General features: G+C 40.7%; 2 protein-coding genes across 6 annotated transcripts in view; both read right to left on the bottom strand.

Annotated features, from left to right (window-relative positions):
* tmf1 (TATA element modulatory factor 1) overlaps positions 1-7,497 on the bottom strand; it is a 10,020-nt gene extending 2,523 nt beyond the window's left edge. The window contains exons 1-11 of the mRNA XM_035661819.1: positions 6,866-7,497; positions 5,357-6,759; positions 4,695-4,798; positions 4,256-4,382; positions 4,020-4,125; positions 2,954-3,096; positions 2,320-2,486; positions 1,683-1,839; positions 1,165-1,257; positions 863-1,019; positions 553-745 (exon numbers count right to left, since the gene is read on the bottom strand). Of these exons, the coding sequence (XP_035517712.1) occupies positions 553-745; positions 863-1,019; positions 1,165-1,257; positions 1,683-1,839; positions 2,320-2,486; positions 2,954-3,096; positions 4,020-4,125; positions 4,256-4,382; positions 4,695-4,798; positions 5,357-6,759; positions 6,866-7,001 (2,786 nt within the window). The 5' untranslated portion in view covers positions 7,002-7,497. The remainder of the gene's footprint in view (positions 1-552; positions 746-862; positions 1,020-1,164; positions 1,258-1,682; positions 1,840-2,319; positions 2,487-2,953; positions 3,097-4,019; positions 4,126-4,255; positions 4,383-4,694; positions 4,799-5,356; positions 6,760-6,865) is intronic.
* Positions 7,498-7,848: 351 nt separating this feature from the next.
* On the bottom strand, positions 7,849-13,451 carry uba3 (ubiquitin-like modifier activating enzyme 3). 5 transcript variants are annotated; one of them, XM_035662709.1, is made up of 18 exons: positions 13,381-13,451; positions 13,219-13,257; positions 12,432-12,543; positions 12,255-12,335; positions 12,076-12,158; positions 11,876-11,956; positions 11,602-11,645; positions 11,183-11,247; positions 10,332-10,487; positions 10,116-10,218; positions 9,838-9,951; positions 9,528-9,581; positions 9,315-9,351; positions 9,136-9,217; positions 8,943-9,043; positions 8,748-8,811; positions 8,549-8,603; positions 7,849-8,427 (listed from the first exon to the last, which is right to left on the bottom strand). In XM_035662709.1, exons 1-18 carry the CDS (start codon positions 13,398-13,400, stop codon positions 8,339-8,341), a joined length of 1,380 nt encoding a protein of 459 aa, XP_035518602.1. In that variant the 5' UTR covers positions 13,401-13,451; the 3' UTR covers positions 7,849-8,338. The 5 variants fall into 5 exon arrangements, with proteins under 5 accessions (XP_035518602.1, XP_035518603.1, XP_035518601.1 ...); XM_035662710.1 differs by lacking the exon at positions 13,219-13,257 and having other exon boundaries at positions 13,381-13,410; XM_035662708.1 differs by lacking the exon at positions 13,381-13,451 and having other exon boundaries at positions 13,219-13,350.
* Positions 13,452-17,918: the final 4,467 nt, after the last annotated feature.

The raw sequence follows: 17,918 nt of genomic DNA, 5'->3' as shown, positions 1-17,918 counted from the left end.
CGTTATCCATTGCGCCACTGGCCCAGTCAGAGGAGTGAGCCTTCTCACAAAAGATGACTCTGTGGCACAAAAGCTAGCACACGCATGACTGCTTCTGTCAGGAGGGGATCCCCCTGGCCTCTGCTTCACACTCTGACTCACAAATGGGTTTGTTGTAACAGAAAACCACTCTCCAGGAAGCATTAGCATTACAAAGGGGATGTGGTGACAACACCTTCTGTTTTTTCCTTCCCAGAAAACCATGCTAGTAATTTTCAATCCCACATTATGCATATGTATATAAAGTTAGATAACAAGAAGAAATTGAAAATAGCATAACATTCACTGTGTTGTCTACTACTACTCTGTCCTGCAACACACATTCTTGATGGTCCAGTGGTTGGGATATAATTTAGTAGGAACTCAGTGAAACCATTTCATAGTTCAAATTAAACCACCAAAAACCATGAATCATCTATCCAACCCCACACATTCCAAAGTGAAAAAGAAATATAATGACAAAGGAAGAGACGCATCAACCAACCTTGTAGGCTTTAAGTTCTAATTTGTTACCTGCTGCTCTCATCCTCCAGTTTCTCTCTCTTGTTCTTCTCAGCCTCCAACTGTGCCAGGAGTCGGGCCTTTTCCTGCCGGACCAGGGAATTCTGGGACTCTAGAGAGACCAGCTGGGACTTGATGGACAGTAGTTCTTCTGTTGCTGATCGCTCCTTCTCCACAGCAACGGCCAGCTGTGCCTGGGCATCCGCTGATGAAAAGAAAAGGGGTATTAGAGGGAGAACAGACGTAAAGCTTTTTGCTCACTTTGTACAATACTGTCTTTTGGTGATTGTTTTACTCATACAGTTAAACTCCTGCCTCTTACCTAGCCTATCAGAGATGTTCTTTTCCAGTTTTTCCCAGGATGCTGTCTGTCCACCCAATGAGGCCTGTAAGTTCTCAATCTGACGCAGAAGGGGCCGTGTTGTAGAGGTAACACTCTGACTGAGTTCCTGGTTCCTAGTCTCTGCCTCCTGAAGCCTCTGTGGAAGACAAGAAAAAAATGGTGTGCATTGAGTAAATTCTGTCCCTGTCATAATTATGTTATTATTTTAGATTTTTTTTTGCCTCTAGTCAAAGAGAACCAGCTTTGTAGGAGACCCTCTAACCAGTGTATAACCAGCGTACCTGCTGCAGCTCACTGATCTCCTCCCTCAAATAATCTTCTTTCCTTGCTTGCTGCTGCTCAGCCCTCTGCAGAGCCAGTCTCAGGTCAGCCACCTGTACAAAACATTAGAAAGAGATGTTCGGATAAACAAGTGATTAAATTAATGTCCAGTGTAGTTAATTAAGATAATTATTCATGTTTAAATTAAATCAATCAGTGTGCCTTAATGCTTCTGTAGCATCTCCATCAAAATTATCAGAAGATGTTGTGAACATTCACTACATCCCCATCCCTGGTGGTATCCCATGGATTTTGATTTTATAAACGAAAGCTGGTGCAACTGAACAAAGTCTGGGTATAGTGAAAGTAACACACACCGTCAGCTGCGTGCCTCAGTGAGTACCCATAAAAACCTGCAGTAAATAACAGCTTTACTGAGGTGTGCTGGATTGCTCCAACCCAGTATGTCTAATAAGCCTCCAACGCTTTACTTACTTGCATAGCAAACAAATTGTTCCATGGTGTTAGTCTGTGGTACCTGTTCGGCCAGGGCCGCTTGTTGTATCCTGGCCTCCTCCTGGGCCTTCTCAAGAGCCAGGCTCAGTTGCTCCTTGGCATGTGTGTCCCTGCTGAGAGCCGCTTCTTCGGCCTCACTGGCTCTGCTGGCATTCGCCTTGTGAAGTTCTGCCAGCTCCCTGACAACAGAGATGTAGAAGTAAACCATCAGCATCATATTACTGCAACGTGTGTATTCGTAAGAACAATGAAACATTTATTCTTGTTTGGCTCTGTACTTAAGCACACAGGTTTTAAAACACAACAATGACAACTGGGTATTATTTAAGAATATGTTCATTTGTACAATTACTCTCTGACTATGTATAAAAATAGTTTCTATTCATACAGTGTTCACCCAATGTAGATGTAAAACCCCTCAAATTAAAGGTGGAAGTCAACAGTTTAACCTCACTATTATTGCATCATTTTAAGTTCAATGAACTGGAGCATCACATAATAAATATGTTACTTTCCAAATACTTAGTCCACACTGTATACTCAGCAGAGCATGTCAGCAAGGTACAATAAAACACAATAGCTGGCTTGTGGGTTTAGATTTCCAGTAAGAACTCGGTTGTGAGTGTTCAGTATCCGTAGCAGGGTGTGTCAATGTTTACTTGTAAGAGCTGTCGAGAGCAGCCTGCAGGCTCCTGTTCTTCTCCTGCAGTTCCTCATCGTCCGTCTGCAGCCTGCTCAGCTCCTTCTCCTGCCGCTCCACCACAGCGTTCAGCTTCTTGATGTTCTCCCTGTGCTGTTTCTCCACCTCCTCCTTCCCATCTAGAACCTAGAAGTATAATATGAAGGAATGAGTCTTTTGATTACATTCATTTTTAAATCAGCCCCCATATGGTGACATTATTGCTGTCTTTTCAAATGAAAAGCCAATAACATGTCAAACAATGGAACAATAAAATGACTTCAAAGACATTTTATTGGACCTCCTAACAATACCAAACCCTGACTGCTCAACCTCACTTCCTCCAATTGAATCCTCCTGAGTAGAGACATGAGAACTTAAATGCTGCTAACTGAAGCAATTAAAGTTCTCTTTAATGTGTTGTCTAGAGTTAGCTGAAATTTGCCTGTCATAGTAATTAAGTACATAAACAAAGTGAATTAAAAAAAAAGGGGGACAAAGTTGAAACCAATTAAAATTAAAATAAAGGTCCTCTGACTAAAATTGTCAGTAACTAAACTAAAAATTCTTTCTATTGTGAAATTGACATTTTGAACTACATACTAAAATCTGACCTGCTGCAGTTGCCTGAGCTCCTCGTCCTGCTCATTGATTTTCTTCTGTTGCTTGATGATTTTTGTGTCGCTCTCCTTCTCTTTCACACGCAGTTTCTTGATGATGTTGCTGTGCTGCAGCTGCTGCTTGGACAGCTTTTCACCTAAAAGTGACAGAAATAAACAACTACTCAGCCACGTAGGTAAACAGATGCTGGGACAATACCCACTGAGCAAGATTTCAGTAACAAGGTATAAAGTCACCAGCTGTTCTTTAAACCATCCACACTTTAATCCTTCAAGGTTGGCGTATGCGTGATCTCTTAAACCGCAATAAATAATTTGCTCTAACTCTGAAATTATGGTGGTGACACTTCCATCCATTCATTACATTACTCTTCATTCAACACCTTGTGTGCTACTTGAGCAACCTTTTGTGAGGTTAGACATAATAAAAACAGCTACAACTGGCTTTATGTGAAAGGGTAAAAGGAAAACTTTGGTATGTTTCAGCCTGGATCCTATTTTTCCATGTTTTTTGTGTCCAAGTGACTAATGGACACAACAATTTTTGCTCCAGTATTGAGTGAGAGCGCTGCAGCTGGCAGCCGTGAAACTGGCTGCAACATAATTGTTATGGGCAATTGTGCACCATCAATGCACATCCACTGAAAGGGGTTGTTCTTCCACTGACAGGCTCAGATTGTTATTCTAAGTGTCTGACCACATTATGGAAAGGATCCCTACAAATACAGACATTTTTGTTTAACCAGAAACAGCCTTTATATTGCAAAATAAAAGGGATTGCTGGTCTACCGCTGCCTCGGTCGGTTAGTTAGTTAGTATGTTATTGTGTGATTTAACTGTTTTTACACCAGTCACACAATAACACAAACAAAAATATCAAACTCTCTAAATACTGGAGCAATTTTAAAAATTGTGGTCCCCAATAGTCACACAAAAACATGGGAAAATTGGAAATACCACAGTTTCCTTTTAAATACGTTCTTGGCAGTACAGCCTGTCTAGAGATGAAGTGGGTTGGCTGAGGTGAAAAATAATAGTCTGCTACATCAATTAGTCTTACCTTCTTCCAGTAGGCCTCGGATCTGCTCTTCCTTTTCTCTGATGATCTCCATTGTATCACTGGAGTTCAGTCTGGTAGAAAGCTCTTCTCGCAAGCCCTTTATTTCCTGCAGCATAGAAAGATATCATCTTTGACACAGACTCTTTGGACATGTTACACTGCGGTAGATAAATATAGGTTAGTTGCAATTATATATGCGTATGAGTACAGGCTTGGCTCACTAATAGATGCGTTACCTTCTTAGCTATGTCTCTTTCTTTGCAGGCCAGCTGAGCCTTCCTTTCTGCGTCTGCTATGCGCTGGGTGAACTCATCCTTTAGAGACTGAACGGTGGAGCTCTCCTCCTTCAGGCTTACCACTTCACTGGAGAATGAACAGACTCATTAGTGTAAGAGCTCATTGTCAGCCTCAAAGCCAAGATAGTGCAAGTAGATTATTTTAAGCATTGTAGTTAGAATAATTACATACGTGCATTAAGGTATATTTTAAAACCTACTGTAGCTCAACTTAAGAGTTGAACAAATAGTTTCATAGAACCAGCATAACACAGTGGTAATATATTGCCTTGTCTGACCTGTATATCAGCAAGAACATTAGTCTCTTGGGCAAAACAGCTTTCTTATCAAGATTGTTTACAGTGCCATTGTGAACCAGGGGTGTGGGCCATGTACTCACTCTCTGAGATTGTCACACTCCTCCTCCAGTCTGGCCTTGTCTTTGCTGACAGTCAGAAGTTGAGACTCTCTCTTCTCAAGGCGGGCTGACAGCTCATCAATGACCTACATGTCCACAACATTTTTTTGTGTTTACAACAGCAGGTGAAAGAAAAAAAAAAGAAAAGCAGTGTGGTAGGGTTTAAATATACATTGAGCGTTTTACAGCTGCTTTCTTCATATAGCATAACAAATTCTGGGACTCCTGGGGTAAGAACTGATTAAAATACAGACAAATTCGGACGTATTGGCAGATATTTTAAAATACAATAATACAAGTGTCCAATGGTCTTCAACCACAGAGCAAAGTTGTGATTAAAGCGATTAGACAGGACAAACACAAAGTGTTGGCCAGGTCAACATGCTGGGAAGAATTTACAAGATGATATGGAAATGTCACATGACAGCTTACTAAAGCGATTTACTTCTAATTTGCATTCTAAGGAAGGTTATGCAAATTATGGAGTTGGTTTAAATGCATTTGTTGTTACTTTTTAAATTTTTAAATGATGCTTTGTGATTACTATATGGACATAAACACATGTTATGTCCATATTGTTGTATAATGTGTACATAAAACAAATCATTACAATTGATTTGACCATCTACAGTACCAACTGATACCTTTTGAAGCTCCAAAATCTGAACTGTTGAGAAACTTTTCATCTCTTCTGTGATTGGTGGAGTGATCCGTTCTTCAGCTTCAGAGATGACATTGGACATTGTGACAGTCGCCTCAGATCCCTGTTCCTGTTCTGTCAACTCTTCAGGCTGCTCACTATTAACAGGCGTCGCACTCCGTCCACTCTCCTCCATCTCATCCAGCGACTGCTCCCTCACTGTTTCAGTAAAGCCCTCTTCCTCATCCTCCTCTTCCTCCTCTCCTACCTTCTCCACCACTCCATCTTCCTGCTTCTGACACACAGACGATGACACTGTTAAAGGAGCAGGGCCTGCAGTGACAGATGCAAGTGTCCGACTGCCAGGGACCTCATCATCTGAGTTAACCTCGCTGACACTCCGGCTGTCCAGCGACTGTACGCTGAATGAATCTATGCGCTCAAATGCGTCCGAGGAGGAGCCGCAGCTCTCTGTGAGTTTGGAATAGTCCTCCAGACGGGGGAAATCTCCACAAGTGGAGGCAGTGAGAAGCTGGAAGGAGCCCTGCATTAGGTGAAGGCCAGCCTTGCCCTCCCCTGTTTCTTGTCTGGAGCTGGCCGAGCTTTCACTCAACACAGATTCGTGGTCCAGCACTTCAATGTCACTGGTGGTAGAGGTTCCTGAGGAGAAAGCGCTGACTGGAGGAGAGGGGGTGTCATTTTGACGGTCCTCTACCTTTGAGTCTTTATGCTCTATGAGTACTTCCTTAGAGGACGGCGAGGGCGTAGGATCAGAAGGGGTTGAGCCCTTTGTTTCAGAAGTGACATCCGAAGATTCAGAGGAATCTGCGGTATCCTTCTCACCCTGGAGGTCTGATGGAGTCTGTGACTGCTCTGTTGTTGAGTCTACAGCGACTGTTGAGACAACATCTGTTTTCACGCAGCTCGTGTTGCTGTCAGGGTCACAAGGAAGTTCACCAGAAGACGAAGACGAGGAAGAAGAAGAAGAAGCAGGAGAAACTGGCTCCAGGAGGATAGAGTCTGCATAAGGTGCTGTCGGTGAGGCCTCAGGTTCAACCGGCTGGCTCTCAGGAACCGTCTGATTCTCATCACTCGTATCGACGGGTGCCGACTGTTGAGTCTCCACTTCTTTTTGGACAAGAGCCTCTTTGTTTTTCTTCTCCTTCTCCTGGGGCCGCCTTTGAGACTTAGTAGGGGGCACAGACACTACCTGGGTACTTTGTACGTCTCCAGGCGTCAGAAAGGCACTGAAAAAGTTTTCCGACTCATCCACAACTGTGCGGGTGACAGGAGTAGTAATGGCCTCAGAGGAAGGCGGAGGGGTGGTGGTCTTCTCTTCAGGGGGAGCTTCCCACTGGGTCATTCCCCATCCTCCACTTAATGACAGCTTCCCAGGTAGTGTTACATCTGAAAGAAAGAAAGAAAGAAAGAAAGAAATTGTCATGTTAGCAGTTGTAGCAGTTGCATATGACAACATTAGCTAGTTATTACCACGTCATGTTACATTACTTACCATCATAGGGCATTACAACTGTGTCACCCCATTGGTCCTCTTCTTTGATGTCCAGAACTCGGTCGATTGACTTCTGAGCTGATGTTAAAGCTTGTTTAGCGAAGCTGGACAGGTGAGACGCGTTGAACCAACTCATTTTGACTATTTGGCTAGCTAGCAAGTTCAGGAATTGTTACGCGGATGTTAAAGAGGATTTGGCGTCACAAAGCACGAAGCACAGCCACTTTCACTGCCTCTGCATTTTTCGTTATCGACGATAACCTGGTGCGAACAAATATTTAACAATTTCAAATATTGTTCGGTCCAGAAAATCTTTATGGACAGCTAGCTACCGCTGAGCTAGTTAGTGAGCTAACATAACGCTAGTGTAAAGGGCAGCATCAATCCCAGGTACAGCTGCAGCTCAAACGGGCTAGCTGGCACTCAAAAATGGCATAATTTCTACAAGTCAGTCATGTAGAAATACAGCTATCGCTAGTACCGTATCTAGAACTCTACAGATATCAAAGCAAGAGCATTCCCATGGTTAATCCAAGCTTCTTTCGGCTCCTTTGCTCGGCCGTCATCGTTTGTTTTGGTCGCTCTCAACTTGTAGCCCAGCTAGCATTAGCCTGCTCGCTACTTCCTTTCCACGTAGCACCATGACGTCATGATCCGGGCTGACTGGGCCTGAGACTTTAAAGTCCAGTCAGCAGGGGAGTCCTCCAAAACCACACCTGCATGTTTAATCCTCTACATCTCTGACCTCCCAATTATTGAAGTATGGATTTCCAATATGTATATATTATCAGCTCCATTTGTTTATGTTTGAGCCTTTGTTTTTTTTAGATGTTAGCCAATACCTTAAATGCTCAGTCTGTATTGATGCATGTAAACAAACAAGCAAAGTGGCTCTTACACAGTAAGGCCTGTCAATCATCCATACTCTGTAACTGTTATTTCACTCCCACAAATACACATAGGTACATACAGAAAGCAGAAACTTTGTAAGAAAAACATTTTATTCCAGTTCACACATCATTATCAGTGTCTGTTGATTACCACTCCAGTGGTTACTGCAACTAAAAAACTGTTGGAATAAATAAATATTCAAAATATTTGAAACCAGAACAAGTACAGAATAATCTTTTCCCAAAAGTAACCAATGCTTGTCTCTTTGTTTGCACAGAGCACGCTTTAGGTTGTAGTGCAGATAAGACATTAATGCAGAAATCCTTAACATTTGCATACAATGTATCACCAAAACATGACAGGTTTTGAACTATGATTTGGCTTTTCAGTGCAAAACATTAACTCAAGTCAATAAGTACATTAAAACAATGGAATTAGCTACAATCATTTACACTGTGACTGAATACATTGTAAACTGTTCTAGTTTTTAGGCCATTTTAAATATTCTGTATCTGCATCAAGTCATAGTTGGCCGAGAAACAAACATGACATCAACTGGTTGTGGGAGTGCTTGAGTTCATCCTATGAGGTAAAGCTGAGTTTGAACAACATAGTCTGGGGTGTGGTGACATCAGCTACAGCCAGCTCTTGTCTATCAGTCAGCCCCAGCTCTGGAAAAAACATGTTCATAACATAAATGAGTCAGCGCATTCACTGTGTATTCATCTGACCAATTCAGAGCGCAAGCATTGCCATTTCTCGGAAACATATTCAGTAAATAAAGCACCTCACCCTTCAGCGTTTTGGACAGATTTGGCCGCGTCCTCTGCTCAATCGAAGCGACAGACTGTAAAACAAAATACCAAATAAATGTCAGTTCAAACCAAAACTTGCTCAATTGTCTAATTTCATCAGGACACCCCTCAGACTCCCATTACCTTAAAAAAATGAACTGAAAACACAAAACAGTGTGAAATCAGAGGCTAATTACCTGTAAATATAATGTTTTGTTCTTTCCCTCCACTGACGCTGTTATAGCAGGTGATTTCATTTGTCTGAAAAAATCCATTATATTTGGTTGTCAAAGACAATGTGTAATGTACTACCAAAATCAAACAACAAACAAATATGACCACAAGCATAACTTAAGTATAGTGATAGAGTAATAAATCATAAATAAACCTACAGGGAGGCACTCTCAGTCAGGTAGTCCAACACCTCCTGGAGTTTGGAAGATGGAGAAAAGTGCAAGTCCAGAGGTACTTGGCTGCAGGCTGAACAGTTTTCCTGCATCAGAATTGAACATAAACATACGTGTTACAAAAAGGCAACTTCATTACTGTAACAAATGAACTGGCAGATGAAATTCAGGGACAAACCTTCCGCTCTGCTTCAAAAGTGTAGGTGTACAGGCCGTCAACATCATTGAAGACCATGTAGTTATTGAGAGATATGTAGGCACTGCAGATGCAAAAGGTAACACCATGAGAAACAGTAAAAGGTATGTGTGGTTTATACAGATCTTCACTGGGCTGCCAGGCAGAACCTGCAGACTTACCTTGATGCTATTTTGAAAACCTCGGTTGCGCAAGCAGCTTGGTCAAATAAGAAAAAAAAGTGTTATGGCCAGGTAGACATTTCCGTTGTTTTTATAAAGTCAATATGCTCAGTACTGTTTGGAAAATGATTAACTCTTATATGGCAGAGCATACAATCTTTCATAAAGACATCAAGTCCACAGGTCTGTGCACCTTCACGTTTAGCTACTTACCTGCTATGACAGCGTTTGTAGACGCTACAGCTGGAATTATCCTCTTTACGACACCTGCAACATTTGAATCGGATATAGAAAATATATGTTTACTGCTTACTTCTCAAAATGGAAAATCAAAGACATAAAATCTGCACAAACATCAATGAGACATGTTTGTTGCAATGTTTTACCATTTGTCTTACACGCAAAAACAAATTGTGTTTAGAGGCACCAACTAAGATACCAAACTTTTATCATCATCACTCGGACAGAAACAGCTTGTTGTGTTTTATGTACTTTGGCTCGTAGATGTGCTATGTGTGCTCACCCTGGGTTAGTCTGTATGTGACTCCTGTTATGTTGAACTCTGCTGCCCTCTCCAGAGATCTCTGATACACCCACTGGATGTGCTCTGGGTCATCCCCATCCAGGACCACACCATCTAATCCACACACATACAAACACACACACAAGGACTTGTTTATAAAGGTCTTGTAAGTTTGTTGAGCCTCATGTCAAACTTAATTATCCTTCTAAACATTACAAAGAGCAGTCAACAGAAAAAATACTATAAAAATAATAACTGCAGTCCCAGTGATTTCCTACCTCCAAAGGGAGTCTCTTTGGGCCACAGCAGCATCCGGACATACTCAATGCAATGTTCTGGCAAACGAGGCATGGAGGCTATTGTACACATGGGGAAGTTGACCTACAACGACGGCTGTATTTTAGCAACAACAAACTGACCAGGACTTGTTTCGGTAAGACCACTGAGTTGTGGTTGTAAACATTATTTTTCGGGGGGAAAAAAAGCTATCTCACCTGAGGAGGGTAAAGCTCAAGAGTACAGTCGATGCAGGCGGTCATGCCAGGGAGAATGACTCTGGCATTGCCTTTAAAGCCTTCTGTCCCACCATCAATGAGAGGAATGATGGAACCTGGGTCCAAGACACCATCCTCATAAACCAGCAAAGACAGCTGCACGGCAAGACAGGGATGTGCGTGTGATTACATAATACTACGGCTGCACAATGAATATATTATTGAAATTGCAATAGGGCTGAGTGCAATATGCAAATCACAGAAGAAGGATTTTTTTGTTAAAGGTAAAAATATGTGATAAAACAGCATTATAATAAAGTAATGTTTTGTTTTTTTTTGTGATGCAAAATCGATCATTCCCACACTAATCGTGAATCATACTGCAATATCTGTCTTCTTCTGTGGAGCTGCTGCTGCCAGCCCTATCTTTCTATACTGAGTTTGCCTTTGATAAATACCATACAATAAAAGCCCTGTTAACATACAAATACAAAAAATGTTAAGTTTAAATAATACATTTATATTTTTTTCCATGTCTGTGACATATTCTACATATACAGACATGGTAAATATACTGAAAGGTGTATATGTTGCTGGTGTATTGTCGATGACTATAAACAGACCCTTTTTGCTGGCTGACATGGCTCACGGAAAAAAAATAGTGAAGTGAAGCGACACTGCAGCCGCAGCTGAGACACGGCACTCACACGGGCAGTGTGACTGCTCTAATCTGTTAGACGATCCTCAAGCACACACGCTGCTCAGGAAGGCAGTGTGAACGAGCCATTACAGCTTTACCATTTTAAGAAAAAGAACTGTGATAAAGACTGCAGTGAAGAGGAATAACTTACCAGCATGCCATTCATCCACCTCCTGGCAACTATAGAGTCCAGTCCACAGACAATTATATGGAACTCTAGATGAAAACAGAAAAATTAATTTAAATCTAATGTGATAATGACACACCACGCATTAGGGGTAACAAAAGTAATTTGCCCCTGGGATTATTAAAGTATGTCTGACTCTGATTAAATATCATGAAAACCTAATGCTATGTATTATAGAGCTGAAAATGGAACACAATTTCATTTAAATCTTATCAGTGGCTATGTGAGAGGTATAGAGAGGGACTGGAGTGACAGGAAGTGGCTTGTTAGGCTGTCTTTTTGTCTCAAGTAGTTTTGTGAATGTATGAAACCATTTTGAACACAAAACAACATCCAACCAAACAATAGAAGTGTTGGGAATGCATAATCCTAATGATACTTACGTCTGTAGAATGTTTCATCTAAGTCTTGGATTTTCTTAAAATGTCTGAACAAAGCATTTAGGAGAGTTTCATGTTTGGAGAGAATGTACTTTCACAACCTGTACAGTGTCTATGTCGACATTATTAAATTGTTATTTTTAACACGTAGATTAGCTGCTCGTAACATTTTCATATGACATTTGAATCATGCAGATTGTGGTTTGGGCATTTTAAACAGCTGAATTTACATTAAAATATCTAAAATCTTGCAATAGTTGTTCAAGCAAAAGGATACGGGACTACACAGCATCCAGGTATACGGCTGTTGATAAAATCAGCTGCAACGTCCGCCTTGGGCCGACCGACATCTTTTGGCCTAGTCAACATTACACACACGTTAACAAAAAATATCTGCTTGCTTCAGACATTGCATTAAACAAACATTTTAAAAAATATGGGAAATGATGCATACAGTTATTACATAACTCTACTTACCTGAAGAGGAACTGTCGATTCAGGTTTGAAACATCAATGGTGTCCATGTCTACTACATGGATGTTGTGAAAGCCTGATAAAGCCTGAGGCACAACATCAACAAAAACAAACAACAAAGTGTTGGTCATTCATTAAAGCACAGATTAGACCTTCCAAATATTCATAACATGTGATCATACCAGGTCTTTCAGCAGCTCACATCCCAGACCACCAGCACCAATGACCAGGATTTTGCAGGTTTCTAACATAAACTGCAGTGACTGTGATGAGAGGTGATAGAGACATTATCCATAACAGCACAACAGATTAAATGACTAATGAAAAGCTTGCATAATGACGCTTCTTGTATTTGTTACCTCTGTGCTGGGTTCAAAGTCAGGATGCGTGAAGGGCCCCGATCTTTCCAGAAACTTTTTGACATGGTTCCATCGTCCCTCCCACTCACAGGTGCCTCCATCAACCACCATCCTGAAGACAACAACATGTGCATTTAGGATGCATCAGCAGCATCTCTGACAATCTCAAAGTATTTATGACACAAAAACCTCTGAGTTTTTTGAGATCATGCAAAAAAAAAAAAAACACAAACCAATCAAGACCTAAACTCAATAGTGTGATTAAGTGTCACATAGTGAGGGTGCTATTTACAATTCACAGCAGATCATGCAATAAGTAGAGAGGTTCAAGAAACTAATCCAGTACTGTGACATTCACTCTGTTGTTTTGATGTCAGCGTCTGCTCTAACACAGGTAACGTTTTGTTGTTTGACCACTTCTTGAAAATATAGTAAAACTGCATATTTGTGACAGGTGGGCGTTTCTGACTCTCTGGTATTTACTGGGTTATCTCTCTCCTGCCTGTTCAGCTCCCAGAAGCTAGGCTAAGTGACCAGCTAGCATGTCAACAGTGAGAAGGTACAGTAAAGTCCTCTAACCTCGCATAGAGGTGAATGATACCACATCATCTTTATCGTATAGACGTGTTAGTTACTCACGACCAAGTGCTCAGTCTCTTACTCCGTAGCTTAGCTGTCAGTGTACTCTGTTTACAACCAATATTAGCTCTGTCAGCTAGCAAACGTTAACCTTCCTCCTGTCTAATAACCTCAAACCTTCCGTCACTTCTACCAATTCATCACTAACTTCTCAGTCAGCTCCACTACTCTCCTTCTTTTCTTCTCCCTAAAAAGAGAGAATAAAAGAAGGTTCATTCATGCTGTGCTTTCGTAGGTTAATGAGATTTGAAAGCATCTTTCGGGCAGTTAATCACTGTGTTTCTTGCTTGTTTCTTCGGCAGCTACTTACGGCTCATCCGTGTCCGCCATGTTTGGCCACTTATTTGCCTTCAAGGCCGAAGTCAGCGGTAGTAAATGCAAGTTCCCCTCAGGCAGTAATACCAAAATGGTTCCTAAAACAAAGATTTATATGCTGTTTTAAATTTCAGAACAGCAGAGCTATTGTGTCGTGCTGCTAGGATTAGAGGAAGGTAAAAAGCATGTAAGTTAACGTAGCATTAGCCATATAGTTTTATTTGAATTTAAATATTTCCGACAGTAATTGAAGGTAGCATTGTCTATAGTCCACTACAAAGACAGTAAGTAGCTACACCACATTTCCAACAGGTGGCAGCATTTACCCGTTATTTTTATATGTACAGTACATCCCTACTGCAGATTATATTAAACTATACTTCTGTCATTAATGTTAATGGTCAAATAGAGTATTTAGCAAGTGTTGGCTCTTTTACGCAAGATGAATTTGGGCTCTCTAAAACAATAGGACATTAGAGCAGTAGGTTTAACAATGGCAAAGAGACTTAAATAATTGACTCTACTAGTAATTACTTGATAATTGCTCTGCTCTGTGTGGTTCAGCCCTATAACTTTAGCAATTATCTGTAAAACCAGTTAACAGTCAAGGAGAGACAGGAAGAGGCAAATTGCCCATTTAAATTAAATAAACCTGCTTCAAGAGCAGAAATTGGTCAAATTGGCCTGGATGCAAAGTGTAGCTGGATCAATAATTTAGCCTTTACATTTATTTGCAGCATTTTGCCTTGTGTTGTTTTTATACCTGTGGCTTGCAACAAAAATCAGAACAAGACAACCAGAAAAATATGTTACAGATTTATTGCTTAGAGTTGCTTTGATTGTGAATTGCTGCATGAAGCACTTTGCATGAATAAAACATGAAACTGAGATCCTGTTATTAAGTTTAATGACTTTAGTGAAGACTGTGTCCACATTGTACTAATGAATCTTGGTGTTTAATCTCTCATTATAGAATGATTAATAAACGTTGGATGGACTCCTTTGCATTTTAAGAGACACGCCTGTGGGTGTGTGAACATAATTAATCCATCTGTCCGCAGCCTCTCTAATAATAAAGGAAATGTGGTGTAGAACCCTTTTGCAGAGGTCACCAAATAGCTGCCTAATGTATGCACTGACATCCTGGCGCTCGCAAATGATTTGACGCTGTATAGGTTACTGTGTGTGGGTGTGTGTGTGTGTGTGTGTGTGTGTGTGCGTGGAGAGAGAGAGAGAGAGCATGCACAGCAGGACATAGAGTATTTTCTCTGAGTTTCAGGGATTTGAATGGTTTGATGGAGCATCAGGATTTTTTTTTTCTGATTTTTAATGAGATGTTCCGAATGACAGCCTCCGAAAACTGATAACTAAAAATAACTGCTGCGGCCATGTCCTTCATAGCTGACTGCCTGCCATCTCAGCCCTCCTCTCTCTTTCTCTCTTTTTCTATTTGTCTTGTCCTCTTTCATTTAACCTCAGCCATGCTCTCATGTTAAACAGCATGGAAATGTGAAAAAATTTCATCAAAAAAGAAGATGAAAGATGGAAGACACTTTGCTTATGTTATTAATGAAGACCATTGCTGTGGGAGTATTGCTCATGAGCACTACAGTTGATTGCGCTCAGATCTTCAGGTTGAAACAATGTTTCCCCTATTGGTGTTGCCACCAACATTATTTTGAAGGTCTTTAAAACACTGAGAGTTGTTGAATGCGCACTGGATCTAAAGTAGGGCAGCTGAGGACTAAAGTCAAAACATCTTCCAGTGGTGACACATTTTTATAGATTCCATTGAAATGCCATCTGTCATTCCCCCACCTTAAGCAGAGACATTCTGAATGTCACTACCGTGCCTTTGAGGTGACCCAGCTCTCTGCCATCCATCACAGGCAACCACAGTTAACACGTCCATGCAGAGATTGGAGAGTCCAGGGTTGAATAGACCATTACTAGAAATACTTGATCATAGCAGGCTATCAGCAATGTGACACTTTGCTAGGGGGAAAAACCTCAAAGGAGCTGCTGATTTTTTGTGTCTTTCTTCAGTTTCAGAAAACAGATACGAGAAATCCTCTTCTTCCTTTACATGCATTGACATGGGAATCAGGGTTTGTCAGCTTTATGGCCTCATATATCTTCATATCCATTTACCATTTGATGGCTCTCTGTCATGACGTCTAGAGTGGTGTTGATTGTGCTAATGATGTGTCACAGCGATATGTCCCATGTTAGGCACAGAGCAGGGCTGCCAGCCAAAAGACAAGGAGAAGCTACAGGCTGATGTTGTGTTGTGCTGAAGTAAGTGATTGATGACTCTCTCTGTTGTAGTGCTTTGATTAAGACTCCAGTGATTTATCGCCACTGCTCACAATGTAATTAGACTCTATATATACACTCAACAAAACAGTGTTGTCCTGCTATATGATACCAATATGTGAGAGTGTGTGTGTGTGTGTGTGTGTGTCGCAACACACTTCTTGTTATCTTCATATATTACATTATATTGTGATGGTGTGCATCTAAATGCTTCCCAAGTCTGTATGAATAGATTGCCGGGGAAAAAACACACCCCTCTATTCACTTTTTATGTATTAAAGCAGGAAATGTGTTGCACGTGAGATATTTATTAAATTATTTTATATGTGATGAATGTGTTTACCTTTACCTGAAATTGCCTGGAGTGTATTTACTTCACTATTGCCAAGAAGCTCTTTAAATAGATTGTATTTGCTGTGAAAATGCACCCATACTGTGTTTGATGGTTCAGGGCCGTGGCTTTTGGTTTGTCTTGGTCTCTTTAGTTTGACTGAGGAAGAGGGAAGCAGATCCCACCAAGACTAGCGAGTCAATCTAAAATATGTTTATTTCAAGTCTAAAAGAACCACAAATAATGGGCAGACTTTGTTTGGCATTTATTATTATTTCCTACATTGCTACTTCTAATACAAATGCATTATTTTTGAAAATGGAGTATCATGGCCAATGTCCCCATTGTAACATGTCTCAAGGTGAAGAAGCTGGACCAGATCTTACATGGGTTTGTTGCAACATCACCAAGGTGTTCAACAACACAATCCATCTTCCTAGCACGAGAGGCGTTATTGCTGGTTTGCACTTTGTTCTTCCTGTTTCGATGGGCAGAGCCCCACAGACTATTTGTGCTCGGCACTTCCTGCCTACAGGGGTGGAGGACTTGCCATGATCTTGCTGCACATAGTTTTTTTCCCCATTATTTGGTCCCTAAGAGTTTTTTCCAAGATGGAGGAAAAGCTGAAGATTTGGATCAAAAAACGTTGATCACATGGTGACTTTGACACAACCGGCCCCACTTCACTGTCTCAGTGTAGTCGGGGTATTAGATGCAGCCACTGCATTGATTAATGTGCCTTATAGGTTCAATTCAGACCCTAATCCTGCAGTTATATTTTACATCAGTATATTTTCATCACCTACTTACTATAGTTTCATTGCACTTTAAAGGCAACGCAGCTCAACCATATAATTTCTCATTAAGTCTGTAAATTCACTGCAAATCACTCCAGCTACGACCAAAAATAGGCAAAAGCTGTCACATTTTCAGCCTATATTTGAACTCACGTTAGGCACAGATTGCAACTTAAAACGCCATGAAAGCAAACTTGGCAAATAATTACACTGAAAAAAAAAGAAAAACCTTCCAGCAATTGTTTGTCAGGTTCTCAGGGGGGACTTGCTGTTGGGAGACAGATAGATGGAAGCATGCAGGGCAAAAAGCTGAATAAAAAAAAAACTATAATAAAAAAAATCATATTGTAATTAGTATGACAGATATTGTGATATGATTCACAATTAGTGGGAATGATCATTTCTGCATCACAATTTTCGCTGCCAAAAACAAAACAATCATGATGACGTGACATTTGTTGGGATCTGTACCAAACAAACATGTTTTCTGTTTCTTTCTTTTTGTCACACATTTTACATTTATCAAAGAATTTAGATTTCGATAATATTTTGGATTAATTGTGCAGCACTATCACAATCTCAACAAAGACTAATGAAAATACTACTATTTTTTGATTTCTATCATCTGTTGTCACCATTAAAGTCATAGTTTGACATATTGGTTTATGCTTTTTTGCTTTCTTGCTGGAAGTTAGGTGAGAAGTTTGATACCACTTTTAGTCTATATGGTAAATAGGAAGGTACAGCCAACCTTTAGTTTAGCTTATCATAAAGACTTAATAAATACAGTGTGTGAATTAGTGAGCTTTCAGGTTGTGGTAAGATGATATTTACTCCTCTGAACATAGCCGTTTCCAGTCTTTGTGCTAAGCTAACCAGCTGCTGGCACTAGCTACATATTGAGACTGTAGAAATGACAGTGGTTTAACTTCTGATCTAACTCTGGGCAAGAAAGAGAATGAAATGTCAAACTATTCCTTTAAGTTTCATTACAAACCATGAAAGCGTACAGCCACCAGTTCAGTACAGTCTGAAATATATTGCCAGTCAAATATCACAGCACAAACAATTGCGTGGACCCATGTCTCC

This window comes from Morone saxatilis, unplaced genomic scaffold (genome assembly GCF_004916995.1).
Source record: "Morone saxatilis isolate NCDOM2014 unplaced genomic scaffold, NCSU_SB_2.0 Contig18, whole genome shotgun sequence".
NCBI classification, from domain to species: domain Eukaryota; kingdom Metazoa; phylum Chordata; class Actinopteri; family Moronidae; genus Morone; species Morone saxatilis.
Note: the sequence above shows the minus strand (reverse complement) of the source record. Positions and strands in the feature narration are given on the sequence as shown.